The 15,772-nt window shown below is 43.3% G+C and overlaps 2 protein-coding genes across 6 annotated transcripts in view; both read left to right on the forward strand.

Annotated features, from left to right (window-relative positions):
- The window catches only part of RASSF7 (Ras association domain family member 7), an 89,851-nt gene that overhangs the window by 22,359 nt on the left and 51,720 nt on the right, over nucleotides 1-15,772 (forward strand). The window lies entirely within an intron of this gene.
- Nucleotides 629-4,115, forward strand: LOC131186316 (uncharacterized). Its single transcript, XM_058159796.1, has 2 exons — nucleotides 629-2,149; nucleotides 3,168-4,115. The coding sequence occupies exons 1-2, from the start codon at nucleotides 794-796 to the stop codon at nucleotides 4,113-4,115; spliced, it is 2,304 nt and encodes a 767-aa protein (XP_058015779.1). The 5' UTR covers nucleotides 629-793.

Raw genomic sequence — 15,772 nt, forward strand, 5'->3', positions numbered from 1 at the left:
TGGGAAGCGCTAGCGGCTTTTTCCCGCGCTAAGGCCGCAGCAGCAGCAATTCGAGGCATCGGTTGGAGGAGCTCACGGGCAGGTCCCCGACGCTCTCTCTCTATCGGTGGCTTGATCTTTCCGCCCCGCTTCGCCGCAGAGATCGCTGCGCGGGATTGCCTCAGGGAGCCCTGCTAAGCCGCGCCAGAAGCCACGAGGTGAGCGGCCGCCCTGCCCATCGATAGAAAGTTCTTTTCGGGGCTAAGGAAGCTTGGATGAGCCTAGCCAGCGGCTATTGGGGCCAGAAGTAGAGCGGCCATATTTCAAGCGGCAAAATAATAATAATAATAATAAATAAAAAAAAGGGTCACTTTAAAATTAGCCGCTTGACTGCCAGCGATCAAGATCCAAACTGGGCATTGTTCGGCAGCCTCCTCAAAGAGCCGGTGGATTCAACAAAGAAACTGTGAGTAGGCCGTAGAGGCCGTAAATTGGCGGGAAAAAATTGCAACATGGCGGACGCCAGTATTAATCAGCCTGATTTAACGGTCTCACCTCCTCATTATTTAAGTCAGGAGGATCCTGGGGAAGGTCCTTCTTCAGCCCCTCAAGTTTCCCCTTCTAGGGGCGGAAAGTAACCAGGGCCAAAGCAAAAAAGGGGGTGAGGGCGGAAGAAAGGCGCCACAAGGCCCTTGAAAGGGTTTTTTCCAGGGCCTCCAAGAGGGCCCACAGGTCCCCTTCGCCTATTGATAAGGGGAAGCAGATCAGGACTGACATTCCTAACCCCCCTAGCCCAGAATGTGGCGCCCAGACCATGCAGGGATCTGGGGCCTGGTCACCGGATAGGACATCACAGTTGTCCATTATGCAGACGGGGACTGCCCCTTTATTTCGTACCCTGTCGGAGATGGAATTTCAGGATATTCCTAGTTCCATTCCAGGCCAGGCGGTGGTTGTGTCTCAGGGGACTGGGACATCTGCTCTACAACCTGAGACTAGTTTTCCCAGAGCTCCAGTGCTTCAGTTACCTGACTCCATTGGGTTGATGATCCAACAGGCGGTACGCCAGGAGTTAGCTAAATCCCGAAATAAGGAGAGACAGAGTAGGTCTACAAGTTCTGCATCAGCCATGTTTAGGCCTCATAGGGAAGAATCCTCGGAGGAGGGCAGTCAATCTTCAATATCTGGAGAGGAAGATGCTGGAGAAGCCTTGTCAGAGGACGAAGGCCTGGGGCCAGAACAACCCTCATTTGTGGGACTCTTTAAGCCGCAGTTGTTTCGTTCCCTTCTGTTTAAAGCATTGGCTACCACGGGGCTGGGCTCTGCTCAGGCTCCTTTGACGGATTCCCAGGTTTTACCTAGTACTTCATCTAGTCTCTTTGTGGAACCCATGGTGGTGGCAGAAGCCATTCCGGCGCCAAAGATGTTTGTGGACGTGGTCCAGCGGCAGTGGTCTTATCCAGGTTCGGGCCCTCTCCCCAGTGCCACAGACAAAAAGTTCTTTAACTGCGCTCCTGATCTAGAAAACATTCTACAGGTGCCCACAGTGGATGCTCCCGTAGTCGCCCTCACGACGACCTCTCACGTGACGGGTCCTGAGAATGAGGCTCTTCGCCCGGAAGACAAAAGGGCAGACCAATCCCTAGTCAAATCCCACCAAGCCTCGGCCTGGGCTATCAGATCTTCAATGGCATCTTCATTTTTTAATAGAGCTTCCATTATGTGGCTTAGACAGCTTCAGGGTCGTTTATCATCATCTGACGTGAGGGCCCACCAGGACCTTAACAAGGTTATTGCAGCTTTAGAGTTTTCGGCTGATTCGACGCTTAACGCTGCTAGATTTTCAGCCAAAGCTATTGGGTCTACGGTCACATCCCGCCGACTCTTATGGTTGCGCCACTGGAAGGCAGACACTAGAAACAAGTGGCGGCTGGCATCTTCCGCATACGCAGGGTCGAAGTTATTCGGAGCCTCCCTGGACCCAATCCTGGTGGAAACTAAAGACAAGAAAAAGGTGTTACCGTCTTTGTCGCGCAGAGGCGAGCTGCGACAACAACCCTATTTTCGTCCCTCGACTGCCTCTTCTTCTTCCTTTCGTAACCAGGAATTCGGAGGATCACGACGGCGAAGATATTCACCGTTCAGAGGAAACTCCCAACGGGCAGACCAGGTTAGAACAGGGTCCAAATTCTCCTCCCGTAAACCATTCCGGGGAGGGCGAGGTAAACCCTTTAGCCGTTTCAAATAATTCCTTACCAGTTTTACCCATTGGAGGCAGACTAGCTTATTTCTATTCCCAATGGGAGTCGTCCACTTCAGATCGATGGGTCCTAGAGACCATCAGACATGGTCTAGCATTAGAGTTCCTCTCCACCCCCCCCGACGGTCTTCTTACAGTGTCCCGTTTCTAACCGCTCTTCCTCCGTTTCCCTGGTGGAGTCTGCGGTCAAGCATCTTCTATCTATCCGGGCCATCCAACAGGTCCCTGTTGATCAGCATAAACAGGGTTTCTATTCTAGACTTTTCGTCATAAGCAAACCGTCCGGGGGATGGAGAGCCATTCTTGACCTTAAGGCCCTGAACAAATATATTGTTTACCATCGTTTCAAAATGCACTCATTACGTTCCATCTTAGAGTGCATTCGACAGGGGGATTACATGGCTTCCATTGATTTAACAGAGGCTTATCTACATATCCCAATTAGAAGAGATCACCGTAAGTTTCTCCGGTTTTGTTTTAAAGGTTCTCATTTTCAATATAGGGCTTTACCCTTTGGGTTGTCTTCGGCCCCCAGGGTTTTCACTAAGGTTATGGCGGTGTTAATGGCCCATATTCGGGGGATTCCTGTCCGGCTTCAGGCCTACCTAGACGATATTCTCATTTTATCGACTTCTCAAGATAGGGCATACAGGGATATCTCCTTGACCACAGACACATTACAATTACATGGGTTCTCGATTAACTGGGAGAAGAGCCATCTGGTCCCTTCCAACTCCATTGTCCACTTGGGGGCACGAATTGATTCACGTAGGTCGATGGTTTTTCTGTCGGCAGATCGCCAGACTAGTTTAGCTGAGTTAGCTAGTATTTCCAGACTGTCACGGTCCGTTCCCTTGGACCAACTTTCCAAGCTCTTAGGGAAAATGGTATCATCATACGGTATCATTCCATGGTCTCGCCTCCATAGTCGGCCTCTGCAGTGGTTCCTCCTGCCACATCAAAGGAATCGGCGCAGTTCATCAAGGCTTCGGGTGACTCTTCCAAGGGAGGTACTCGGTTCTCTGGATTGGTGGAATCCACAGACGGTAGCCAGAGGCTCTGGATTCAGGGAGCCAGCGAGGGTCATCATCACCACAGACGCCAGTCTTTCGGGATGGGGAGCCCATCTCGATCAACATCTAGCACAGGGCAAGTGGTCTCTCCCGGAAATCCGCAATGGTATCAACTTTCTGGAGCTGCGCGCCATCCGCCTGGCTCTTCTAGCTTTCGAGGATCTCATCAGGGACAGACATGTACTTGTCCTCACGGACAACGTGACGGCGAAGGCGCATATAAACAGGTGGGGTGGCACTCGTTCTCGCAGACTGATGAAGGAGACGCTCTCCCTCGGTCATTGGGCCGAATCCCACCTACGGTCATTGAAGGCGGAACACATTGCGGGGACGGACAATTGCAAGGCGGACTCCCTCAGTCGTCAGACTATCGATCATTCAGAATGGTCGTTGTCCCCAGCGAATTTCCGAGAGTTATCTACCCGATTCGGGCTTCCCCTGGTGGACTTATTCGCCTCCCAGAACAACAAGCAGGTCCCTCGGTTCTTTTCAAGGTTCCGTTCACGGGGGGCGGAGTCAGTGGACGCCCTACGCAGCAAGTGGCCCCCGGGCCTCCTATATGCCTTTCCGCCGATCCCACTGATCCCAAGAGTGATAAGGAAGCTCCTCGAGGAGAAGGCAGAATTGATATTGGTCGCCCCCTTCTGGCCCAGGAGACCCTGGTTTGCAGACCTGATGAACCTCTCAATCCAAGACCCGTGGAGGATCCCGGACAGCCAAGTGTGTCTTCACCAGGGACCAGTGTTGCACCCCGATCCACAATGGTTTCGCCTAGCCGTGTGGAGATTGAGCGGGCATCTTAACTAAGGCGAAGGTCCCAAGTCAAGCCATCCCGACCATGCTGGCCTCGCGCGTGACTCTACAAAGAGGATTTACGAGGCCACGTGGCGCACCTTTGATGGGTGGTGCTCGTCTCAGGGATAGTAGCATCTACGGCTTCCGCCTTGAACATCCTGGCTTTCTACAGCGAGGTCTCGACTCTGGGTTGGCGACCAATACACTCAAAAGGCAGGTGGCGGCTCTTTCCTCAGTGTTGAGATGCGGTTCACTTATTCCCCTATCAAAAGAGCCTCACATTCAACAGTTCCTCAGGGGCGGCTAATATCAACCCTCCGGTGGTACACCGCTTTTCCAACATGGCGATTGAACGCAGTACTCAATGCTCTGACCAAGACGCCATTTGAACCACTTAGGACTCGCCTCGGTTTATGTCGTTTAAGGTAGCATTTCTTATAGCCATTACCTCAGCCCGCAGAATATCAGAACTATCAGCCCTGTCTCTCCGTCAGGACCTGTGCAAGTTCTTCAGCGATAGAGTAGTTCTACGACTGGACTCTACATTTCTTCCTAAAGTTAACAGTCAATTCCATAGGGCTCAGGAGATAGTTCTGCGGGATTTCTGTCCCAATCCCAAGCACCACTTGGAAAAAGTTTGGCCCACCCTTGACGTAAGGAGGGCGTTGAAAATCTACATTGATCGAACAGCGTCGTTCCGCAAGACGGAGGCCCTTTTTGTGTCGTTCCAACCACTTTCTGGGTCAGAAGGTGACCAAATCGGTTCTGGCAAGGTGGATCAGGGCAACGATTGCCACAGCATATGAGAACTTGTCTCTTCCGGTACCGCGCAATATTACGGCTCATTCGACCAGGAGCGCAGCCTCTTCGGCCGCTTGGGGTGCCCAGGCCAATTGACGAGATCTGCAGAGCAGCGACGTGGTCCACCCGCCTTCGCTCGCTCGACACTACCGAGTGGACTCTTTGCGCCGGCCGACGCGCTTGGCAGACGAGTCCTGCAAACGGTCCTCTCAACAACAATGACAGACCGCCATCATCCCTCCCGGTAGGACATTGAGCTTGGGTATGTCCCATTCCTGACGGCCGTTTTCCCCGACAGAGAGAAGGGAACGTTGTCTTACCTGAACGTCCCTTCTTAGAGAGGGGAAAACGGCCGTCAGCCCCACCCAAGGCGACTGTCTAAGCGGGCTTCGGGGCGGGAGGGCACTAATTCTTTCTCATTTCAGTACTACACGATGGCCTACACTTGAATCCTCGCCGAAAAAGCTGGAAGGAAAGAGAAGGCGGGGGCTATCAGCAACAAGTTAAAGACTCGGTCCAATCAGCAACGAGGAGATTTAACCCATTCCTGACGGCCGTTTTCCCCTCTCTAAGAAGGGACGTTCAGGTAAGACAACGTTCCCTTTCTTTTATGTACACTGAGAGCATATGCACCAAGACAAATTCCTTGTGTGTCCAATCACACTTGGCCAATAAAATTCTATTCTATTCTATTCTATTCTATAAACTTAGAATAGTTCATTTAGTGACCATTCAGTTACAACAGCACTGAAAAAAATGACATGAATTTTTTCAGTTCTGACCTTTACAGCATCCGCATAATCAAAATTCAGATGCTTGGCAACTGGTTCATATTTATGACCGTTGCTGTGTCCCAAGGTCATGTGATCACCTTTTGCAACCATCTGACAAGCAAAGTCAATGGGGAAGCCAGATTCACTTAACAACCGGGTTACTAACTTATCAACTGCAGCAATTCACTTAACAACTGATGTAAGAAAGGTCATAAAATGGGGCACAACTCACTTAACAAAAACTCATTTAACAACAGATATTTTGAATTCAATTGTAGTCATAAGTCAAGGAATACCTGTAGTATAGCAAAGTGGCTCCCCAGCTTGAATATTGGCAAAGCAAAATGTTACATAAGTATGTTCAGATTTTTATCTTAACTTTTTATTTTGTGGTAATAGATTAGTTATTAGAACCACATACTTTTACCCTCTTCACCATCATGCTTGAGCTTTCTCTTTAAAGTTTTAAAGCACTTCGCAACAGCATTTTAGTCCGATATTATTGGACAATCTTGATAGAAATAGCCAGGAATCAACTTTCATTGATACTTGGTTCAAAACGGTTGAAGGAACCCTAGATTTTTGCAGGGTTCCTCTTGTCTTGAAATGAGAATGAAAGTAACAGAGCAAAATCATTTGAAGTTGTTCAATAAATATTACAAAGAAAGAGGAGGTGGATTGAGGAGCACATATGGTGGATGCCCTGAAAGTCAATTTAGCAGCTAATCATTTACAGCATGAAAATTACAGGTTTGTCCCCGTCTCTTTCAAGAAGTGCATTTAAAATAATCAAGCCAGAGCTCCCTCGGTGTGGCTACATAATTGCCATTTACATTTTAAGAAACTTGAAAAAGATGCTGTACTCCTGCTAACCACCAACTGCAACAAAGATTTCCTAACATATTTTCTAACCCATTTCACTCCTTGAATGAAATTGGCAGAGTGAGCTATATCCTTCCATTATGAAATTCAGAATGTTTCAGTCAAAATGTGTATATTCATAATGTATTTTAGAAATGAAAACTAAACATGCAAAATAAATTTCGGGTTACTACTCAACTTACACAGTTTCTATGTATTGCAAATTCATTTTTTTAAGTACAATTTTAATTACAACAACAAATACACCTGAGTCATATGTAGGTTTAGGGATAAGTAAATATTTGAGGAAGTATGCATGGTTTAGTTACAGTTCACACAGCTATATGAAAAATGGGTGCTGCAGGTATCAAATTATTTAATTTCCCCAAGCATTTTGAAATGACCTGGCATTGATAATGTAGTGTGAAAATTCTGACAATTAGAGCAAGAAGATGCATTTGCCTCCAAAAGACACATGTTTGAATATGCCAGCCATTTTCTGATTTGGTTATCCCTCTATATCAGGGGTCTCCAACCTTGGCAACTTTAAGACTTGTGGACCTCAACTCCCAGAGTTCCTCAGCCAGCTTTGCTGGCTGAGGAACTCTGGGAGTTGAAGTCCATAAGTCTTAAAGTTACCAAGGTTGGAGACCCCTGCTCTATATTACTTTTTAGCATACTTCATAATACCATACGTTAATGTAGAACTGAAATCTGGAACCTCCTTAATATATATATTTTTAAAAACTTATAAATTGAAACCAGTTCAAGCTATTTCTCCTTAGTCCATTTCAAACTGATCTTAAACGCATGGGTAATATAAACATTGTTGATTTCAGTAGGATTTAAAAGCAATTAATTGGAATCCAGCTCGCTATCATATCTGTAATGTGTACTGTGTCTGGGTACAGATGGGCTTGTTTTCAATTTTTTAAAAAAATGACAGCATCCAGGTTTCCCTCAGCATGTTCATGTCAGTTTCAGTGCTCTTCTAATTTGAGAATGGGGGCTTCTGACCTTCAGGGTCAAGTTCTAGCTTTGGTCTTGGTCTGTCTTTAAATGTCTCTCTCTCACATACAGTAGAACCTCTGGTCAGGACCATCATTCGTTCCATAACTTTGGTCGCAACCCAATTTGGTTATGATCCGAATCTAATTTTGGAGATTTAGCACTTACAAAAAAAAAATGGTGCAGAAAAGGAAATTGGTCGTGAAAAAAAAAATTTGGGTGAATTTTTTTGGTCGGAACCCATTTTGGTTGTGGTCAGAAATGTTCATGGCCAGAGGTTCTACTGTACTTTGTATATGTGCTGGACAGGCATATACCTCCTTGTTTTTCCACTTGATTATAAGCCAAATGTAAACTTAAGCCAAACAGTGTGATCTCATTAGTCCATCTGCTCTACATGCCTCAGATGTTCCTATCTGAAGTGTCTGTACCTGGCAACATTTTTAAGCAAAAAAATGATAATTGTGTACCATCAAGTCAGTGCTTAGTGACCACATAGATGGATTTTTCTCCTGGGTAATAAGCAAAAAGCTTTTGGATTAAATTATGTACTACTGATGTTAAAGTGGTATTTACTGTTCTGAGTTCCCAGATTGGGATTCCAAGCACTAGTCTTTTGACTTACATGTGAGTTTGCTTGAAACTTTAAAGCAAAGGTTTAAATTGAATAGCTTTTTAAAGTGTTTTTATAACACATAAAATGTTTTACAGCATCATAATAATCTGAACAATACTCAGTTTAAAAATGAGTTGCAAAAATAAATGGAATGAAATTGACTTCATCTTGGTTTTTTTTCAATGCTGACATTTTCTTCTTCTGGTGGTCCTTGACATACAACCACAGCTGAGCCCAAAATTTCTGTTGTTAAATGAGACATTTGTTAAATGAGTTTTGCTCCATTTGACAGCCTTTCTTGCCACACAGTGAGTGAATTGCTGCAGTTGATAAGTTAGTTATTTCCCATTGACTTTGCTTGTTAGAAGTTTGCAAAAGGGGATTACATGATCCTGGGACCCTGTAACTGTCATCAGTATGAACCTGTTGCCAAGCATCTGAATTTTGATCATGGGGATCCTGCAAAGGTCGTAATTATGAAAAACAGTCATAAGTCATATGACTGACATTTTTTCCACTGCTGTTGTAACTTTGAACAGTCATTAAATGAACTATTGTAAGTCGAGGACTACCTGTATTAGACCCTTTACTTCTGCAAAATCAAATCAACTAACTAAACCTTCCTTCTCCCACTTTTATCTCATACATCATTAATTTGGAATGCTTGCTGGCCTGGGAAGTGAATAAAAATTTACAGTTTCTGTTGAAACTATGGCCAGCCCTGTTAGTTAAACAGTACTTAGCAAATGTATAGGGTCTGGCCTTTTTTGTTGTGCTAGAATTATTATTATATCAACATTTTTAAGCAAAAAAATGATAATTGTGTACCATCAAGTCAGTGCTTAGTGACCACATAGATGGATTTTTCTCCTGGGTAATAAGCAAAAAGCTTTTGGATTAAATTATGTACTACTGATGTTAAAGTGGTATTTACTGTTTTGAGTTCCCAGATTGGGATTCCAAGCACTAGTCTTTTGACTTACATGTGAGTTTGCTTGAAACTTTAAAGCAAAGGTTTAAATTGAATAGCTTTTTAAAGTGTTTTTATAACACATAAAATGTTTTACAGCATCATAATAATCTGAACAATACTCAGTTTAAAAATGAGTTGCAAAAATAAATGGAATGAAATTGACTTCATCTTGGTTTTTTTTCAATGCTGACATTTTCTTCTTCTGGTGGTCCTCGACATACAACCACAGCTGAGCCCAAAATTTCTGTTGTTAAATGAGACATTTGTTAAATGAGTTTTGCTCCATTTGACAGCCTTTCTTGCCACACAGTGAGTGAATTGCTGCAGTTGATAAGTTAGTTATTTCCCATTGACTTTGCTTGTTAGAAGTTTGCAAAAGGGGATTACATGATCCTGGGACCCTGTAACTGTCATCAGTATGAACCTGTTGCCAAGCATCTGAATTTTGATCATGGGGATCCTGCAAAGGTCGTAATTATGAAAAACAGTCATAAGTCATATGACTGACATTTTTTCCACTGCTGTTGTAACTTTGAACAGTCATTAAATGAACTATTGTAAGTCGAGGACTACCTGTATTAGACCCTTTACTTCTGCAAAATCAAATCAACTAACTAAACCTTCCTTCTCCCACTTTTATCTCATACATCATTAATTTGGAATGCTTGCTGGCCTGGGAAGTGAATAAAAATTTACAGTTTCTGTTGAAACTATGGCCAGCCCTGTTAGTTAAACAGTACTTAGCAAATGTATAGGGTCTGGCCTTTTTTGTTGTGCTAGAATTATTATTAGATCAACATTTTAAGAATAAAAATGGTGTGTGTGTCTGTGTGTGTGGAGAGAGAGAGAGTGCTTGTAGATTAGGCCAAAATATGCCATCTGCTATAGAAGAACAGTGGATGCTGATATGAAGATGATTATAACAAGTTTCACATTGCGGATATCTGAAATGTGTGTATGTTTTAATAACACAACCCGTCTTGGCAAAAAGAAAAAGCAAATAATTTTTCTGAAAGCTATCTTGTTTGTTTAAATTGCTACCCTTCTTAGTAAGTATTGAATATTATTTGCTCGGTCTTTATGGGAGGCCTTGCTAACAACTTATGAAGAGACATTTCCATTAAAACTGCATCTCTTAAAGTCAAACAACTGAATGACAGGACAAAAATGCTCTATCCTTTGGAAAGATCTGCTAATGAAAATTGTTTGATAAAATTGGTGGATTTAAGATTGGGAATTTTTTTAATGTGCATTCTTAGACAATAATATCTGAACATTTTTAAACAACTTGTTGATCTTAGATCTTTTCACTGAGTACTCAGATCATTGGAGTACATGAAAATAAATGGAAACTTTTTGTCCATTCTGGTCCAGCAGAATGGTATAATGTAGTATTTATATCAAAGTACCAAAGAATATAAAAAATACATTGTAAGTAAGATATTTTTGATCGTCCCTCAATTTCAGTTACTGCTGTCAAAAATAAGAAACACATATAAATGTCCAATGAAATGGGAATCTGTTAAGACAATTTAGGATTAAGTTTAGAACAAAATTTCTGGTATCATGTATCTATCCTACAAAAGTAAGACTGACAAAAGTATTTTAGGGCATGAGGAAATATTGCAAATATTATGAAGCAATATTACAATTTTCATTCATTAACAAGAGTTCTTTGCTGATCTACATTAACATCTTCTTGTGCCAAATGTTTTGGAATATCAGTACTAAGATCAGCAGGTTGCATAATTCTGTCTCTTAAGCAGTGTAAACTTTGTTCTGTAAAACAGTAAGATGAAAGAGAAATCCCCAGTGGGTAGTTTATTCTGTTCTTTATCAATGTCACAGTGTGCCCTGGTACTCCCAGAAAAAGTCTGGCATTTTAAGTTTCCCACTGCCCTTAGAAGCTTCCTCATGAACTAAGTGTTTTCCAGACTTTTTATCTGATGAAGGGGATTTTGGAAGAAATGAAAGCCATTGCTAGAATAGTGCCCATGTTCAAATGATTATACCTCCCTTCGAGATCCAGGTTGCTTGAAAGTTCTGGAAAGATAATGTTGTTTACTCTTTCTTGATTCTCCACATCTTTAGCCTTTGAAGACAGAACCTATATTTTATTTCTAAAGTCTTATTTTTTCTTTCTGTAGAATGAGTCCATGTTTTTTGGTATCTATCATAGAGGCCCTATTTGCCAACATTTCCTTAGCATACTTAAATGGATTCTAAACCAGATCTCCTGAAAGCTTTGTCTTGTTTTTGGTTTTATTTAGTTACTAAGCTTTCTTATCCAAACCCCCAAAACTTTAAGCTTGAGTTTTCCATTGCCTGTTTTGCTGAAAATAGCCTCTTGATAAGTTATGGGAGAAGTGTTATAAGAGAATTGCAGTGTTCAGAAAAGCTATTTCATACTATTGATAACTATCATCCTGACTTGTATCACACATCCTCCTCTCTTTTTATTTCTGGGTTGCAAAGAGCAAGTTATTCCATTATTTTCTTCTAAATCTGACCGTGTTAAAGGAATCCTTGAGAATGTATTTTAAATGAACCGCTAACTGGAACTGGCATGAAGAATAGAAGAGGAATTTATCATTCTGGGGAGACAAATGAGCAGATTCAGTTTACTTGAAACAACACTTTTAAAAGGAGTGGGGGCTGGGGTGAGTATCCTGTATAATGAGTGAGTCTCTCTGGAATTAGGGATAGGAATAAAGAAAGCCTCACAGTTGAAGAGATAAAGAGGTTTTTGTTACCTGTGATCTGGTTATTTTAAAAAAAGTGCTGTAACCCCAGTCTGAGATGACTTGATGTTTCCCAGCAACTGGAAATACCTGTTCTTTGAAGCAGTGTTGCAGGCTTTTATCTTTATAAGAACTTGTTTAAATGTAAATACACTTGCTCATCTGGTTTGAGTTATACTTCCTGGTATCATGGAAGTGTTGATGTGACCTGCTGCTAAAAATCACAACATAATGTACATGTGGGGAATGTTGGCATGGCTTTTCCTACCACTTGGGAGTCACTTAATTAAACCCCCGTGAATGATATAAACATTGAACATAAGCCCTGCGCTCTCTTGCGCAAGGATTAATAGGCTTTGTATTCTAATTGTTCTGCTGATTATGATTGCAAAGAAGTGAAAAAAAGAAAACCATAGCCTGTTAGAAGATGTTTGGACAAAGCCAACCATTTATATATGTGTGTGGGGGGAGGGGGAAATATTATTTTGTGCCATGTGGTGAGAAAGCAGAGTAAGTTATTGTGTCTCCCATTGCTTTATAAGCAGCAGGAGAAATTATTCTGTAACTGAACCAGTTTTATAGGCATTAGAAATATATAATGGAAGTTATGTATTTTGAATTGCGGTTTTCTCTCAGAACAAGGATCGGCCAAAAAAAAAAGATTTCCCGGTGACATCAGGACACACATTTAAATGAATTTAATTTTAAATGTAATGGTATAACGGCACTGGATTAATTTACTACAATTAGTATTATTCCTTCTAATTTTTAATAATTTCACCATTTTTTAACATTAAAAATCACCATTTAATTTGGAATTAATTTTAGAAGGGTTATTAGAAACTACACAGAGATTTTTGGAAGCAGATAATGCCCTGAGACCTTAGGGTCTGTGCATTGTTTGTGCACTTTTGTCTTAATAGATCAAGTTGATCGCACTGTACCTAAGTAAATTAATCTGATTTACAGTATTTGATTAATAATAGTAGTTTTAATTACTGTGCAGATAACATAGATATAATAGCTGCTACCAGATGTCCATTCCAAATCTACAGTTATACACATGTAGGTTCACCATCATGATACACAGATCGTGATGGTGAACCTATGGTAAGCGTGCCAGAAGTGCCACGCAGAACCATCTCTCCAGGCACATGAGCCACTCCCCATTGCTCTTCCAGGTTCTGGCGCACCGGCCAGCTGGTCCTCACACGCACCAAAGCGCTGGAAACTGAAAGAGCAGCCACCCAGTGCACATGTGGCTGCTGGGAAGATGATCTTCTGCATTCTGACAAGCATGCGCGTGTGAAGATCAGCTGGCCAATGCACATGCGCCCACCAGAAACTGGCAGATCATCTTCCCGGTGCGCACATGCGCAGCAGGTGGCTGCTCTTCCAGTTTCCAGTGCTACCATATGCATGAAGACCAGGTGGCCAGCACACCGGAGCCTGGAAGAGCAAGGGGAGCAGAGCTTCTTCCCTCTCTCTTGTGCAGCCCCAGCTCTCCAGCCTGCGGCACCAATGCACGTCCATGGTCCGGAGTGCCTGGCTGGCTTGAGCCCGTGGGGCAGCATTTGCTGGCTGGCCGGCTGCCCTTGCTCCTGCTGCCGCAAATGGCAAGGGGTGGCAACAGTTCTCCCACTGCCACTTCCGACTGGGATGCTGGAGCAGCCAGGAGGAAAAGGAGCTGCCATCGGGGAGGCGAGCTGCCCGAAGAGGGAGGAGAGCACAGCTGCTCACGCATGGAGATGCTGCCGAGGAGTAAGAGGTGCACCAGCTGGGAAACAGGAAGGCACCTCCGAGGGGGTAAGAGGCATGCCAGCTGGGAAGCTGGAAGGTGCCGCTGAGGGGTAAAAGGCACCAGCCGGGAAATAGGAAGGCACCACCAAGGTGTAAGAGGTAAGCTGGCTGAGAAGCCCCCGAAGGTGGGGGAAGCTGGGCTGGCTTGTTCTCAGTGGCAGGCTGGGGGGCGGGTGCTTCATCCCGGCCAGAGTTGGGACGAAGCTCTCCCACCTGCTAGCACTCCAACCCAAGCCCTGGGAACACTGACGAGGCCGGGAAGGAGCTCTGGCTTTCCAGCAGAGGAAGACGACATTCCCCATCAAACTTTCTCTCGGTGTCTGGCCTGAGGAACCGGGTTGTCGGTGGGGATGTCCCGCCACCCCAATGGGGACCAAGCGGGCAGGCAGGGGTGTGGGCAGGTAGGTGTGAGGACCCCTCAAAGGCCAGGTGGAGCCAGCACACGCACACCGGACAGCGGGTCTTTGCGTGCGCATGTGCACAAGAAATCAGAAGACTAGGTAGTGCACCAGAAACCAGAAGATCAACTGCTCTTCCAGTTTTGGGCACGCGTGCACATGCACGCACACACTCCCATTTCAGCACTCGGTGCCAAAAAGATTTGCCAACACTGCCCTAAGGCTTCTTGCCGGCTCCCTTTCCTATTCCTGTTCATTTAGCAAACTGGCCGCAACTTTTAAAAGTTGGTTCTAAGAGTAGAAAATTACTCTTAATTTAAATGCCACTTGTTCCCCAAGTGGTAGTTGCAGCTGTAGATTAAACTACAGCACATTTCAATTTTTTTGCTAATGTGGATTCTTAAAAATGTATTGCTACAAAGACATTTTATAATGGAAGGAGACCCCAAAACAGAAAATGCTATCAATCAATATTTTTTCATAGGGAGAATAACTTCCTCTTCTTAGTTCTATTGTAGTGAAGTCACAAAGGAAAGAAACCTTTTCCCGAATGGTTACATTTAATCTGGCTGTTAATTGACATTGTTATCAGCGTCTTTTCTAGTTATGAGTCTTTGGAATGTGTTTGCTTGTTGATTTGGCAAGCTTACAAATATACCTTACAAAACCCAACTCCATATCCTTGGAAATTCCTTTTGTTAAATTCCTTTTTAAAAATAGTTTCCTGCTCTCCTTTCAGTCATATTTTAAAAATTCTTTCACGCCAATTTGTGTGCCAAAGTGAAAACAATTGGATCCCCTGAGATGCATGTTTTAAATTTAAACATATTCTCTAAATTCTCCTTGATTTTTGTTTGTTTTGTAACACACACACACACACACACACACACACACACACACACCTCTGTGTGAAAATTACTTCCTCAGAATGAGACTCTGGTTATAAACATAGCATTGATGTGCCCTTTATTTATTTTTAGCCTGGACCATTTTTAGCCTACAAAATTGTGATTGTGAGGCAAAGAATCCACAGGTAATGCTTTCTCTTAATGTAATTCCCTGCTGGGAAGGATTTCTCAATTGTGTGTCCAATGTCCAGAAAAAAGTGGAAAATACGAAGTTTCAACTTCTTCCATTTCTCAGCATAATTTAGGATAAAGTTGTCAAGCTCTAAAAAACTGGAAAAATATTTAACCAGTCATTTATTTGCTTGCCTTTGCTTCTTTGATTTATTACATTTAACAGGAACGATTTTTCTTCCTCAGCAGCCATCTTGATAGAACATATGGATGTCAAAGAATGAAATGGGTGACCAGTATGGCATATGGGCTTTTTCATCCTACAATACCATAGTAACATTCAGAACAATACTACATGTGGATTCTTGGTGCTCTCTGAACCTGGCTATTTTCTTGCAGACATTTTATTGCCCAAACTAGGTAACATCAGTTTTGGTAATGAAACATCTGTAAAAAGAAGAAAAAAACCACCAAGCTCCAAGAACACCCAGGGGACCCCTCATTTCAACCCTGAGCTACAAGCATTCTCCTTTATCAATAGAACATGTCTCCATATTCTATAGTGGTCTGATAGTGCAGAATATATTAGAAAATTTTGAATCTTCTTTTTGTTGACAATATTCATTTTTTAATCCCTGGTGTGTCACAATGGTCCTTTTCAAAAGGCAACTGGAT

The sequence above is a fragment of the Ahaetulla prasina genome, chromosome 1 (assembly GCF_028640845.1).
Source record: "Ahaetulla prasina isolate Xishuangbanna chromosome 1, ASM2864084v1, whole genome shotgun sequence".
Classification (NCBI taxonomy): Eukaryota; Metazoa; Chordata; class Lepidosauria; order Squamata; family Colubridae; genus Ahaetulla; species Ahaetulla prasina.

Excerpts from the sequence above, each read along its gene's own strand:
- LOC131186316 (XM_058159796.1), top strand. The coding sequence starts at position 794 with ATGCAGGGATCTGGGGCCTGGTCACCGGATAGGACATCACAGTTGTCC. Across the intron at positions 2,150-3,167 it reads ACTCCCAACGGGCAGACCAG|TCGGCCTCTGCAGTGGTTCC; the intron begins GTTAGAACAGGG and ends TCGCCTCCATAG.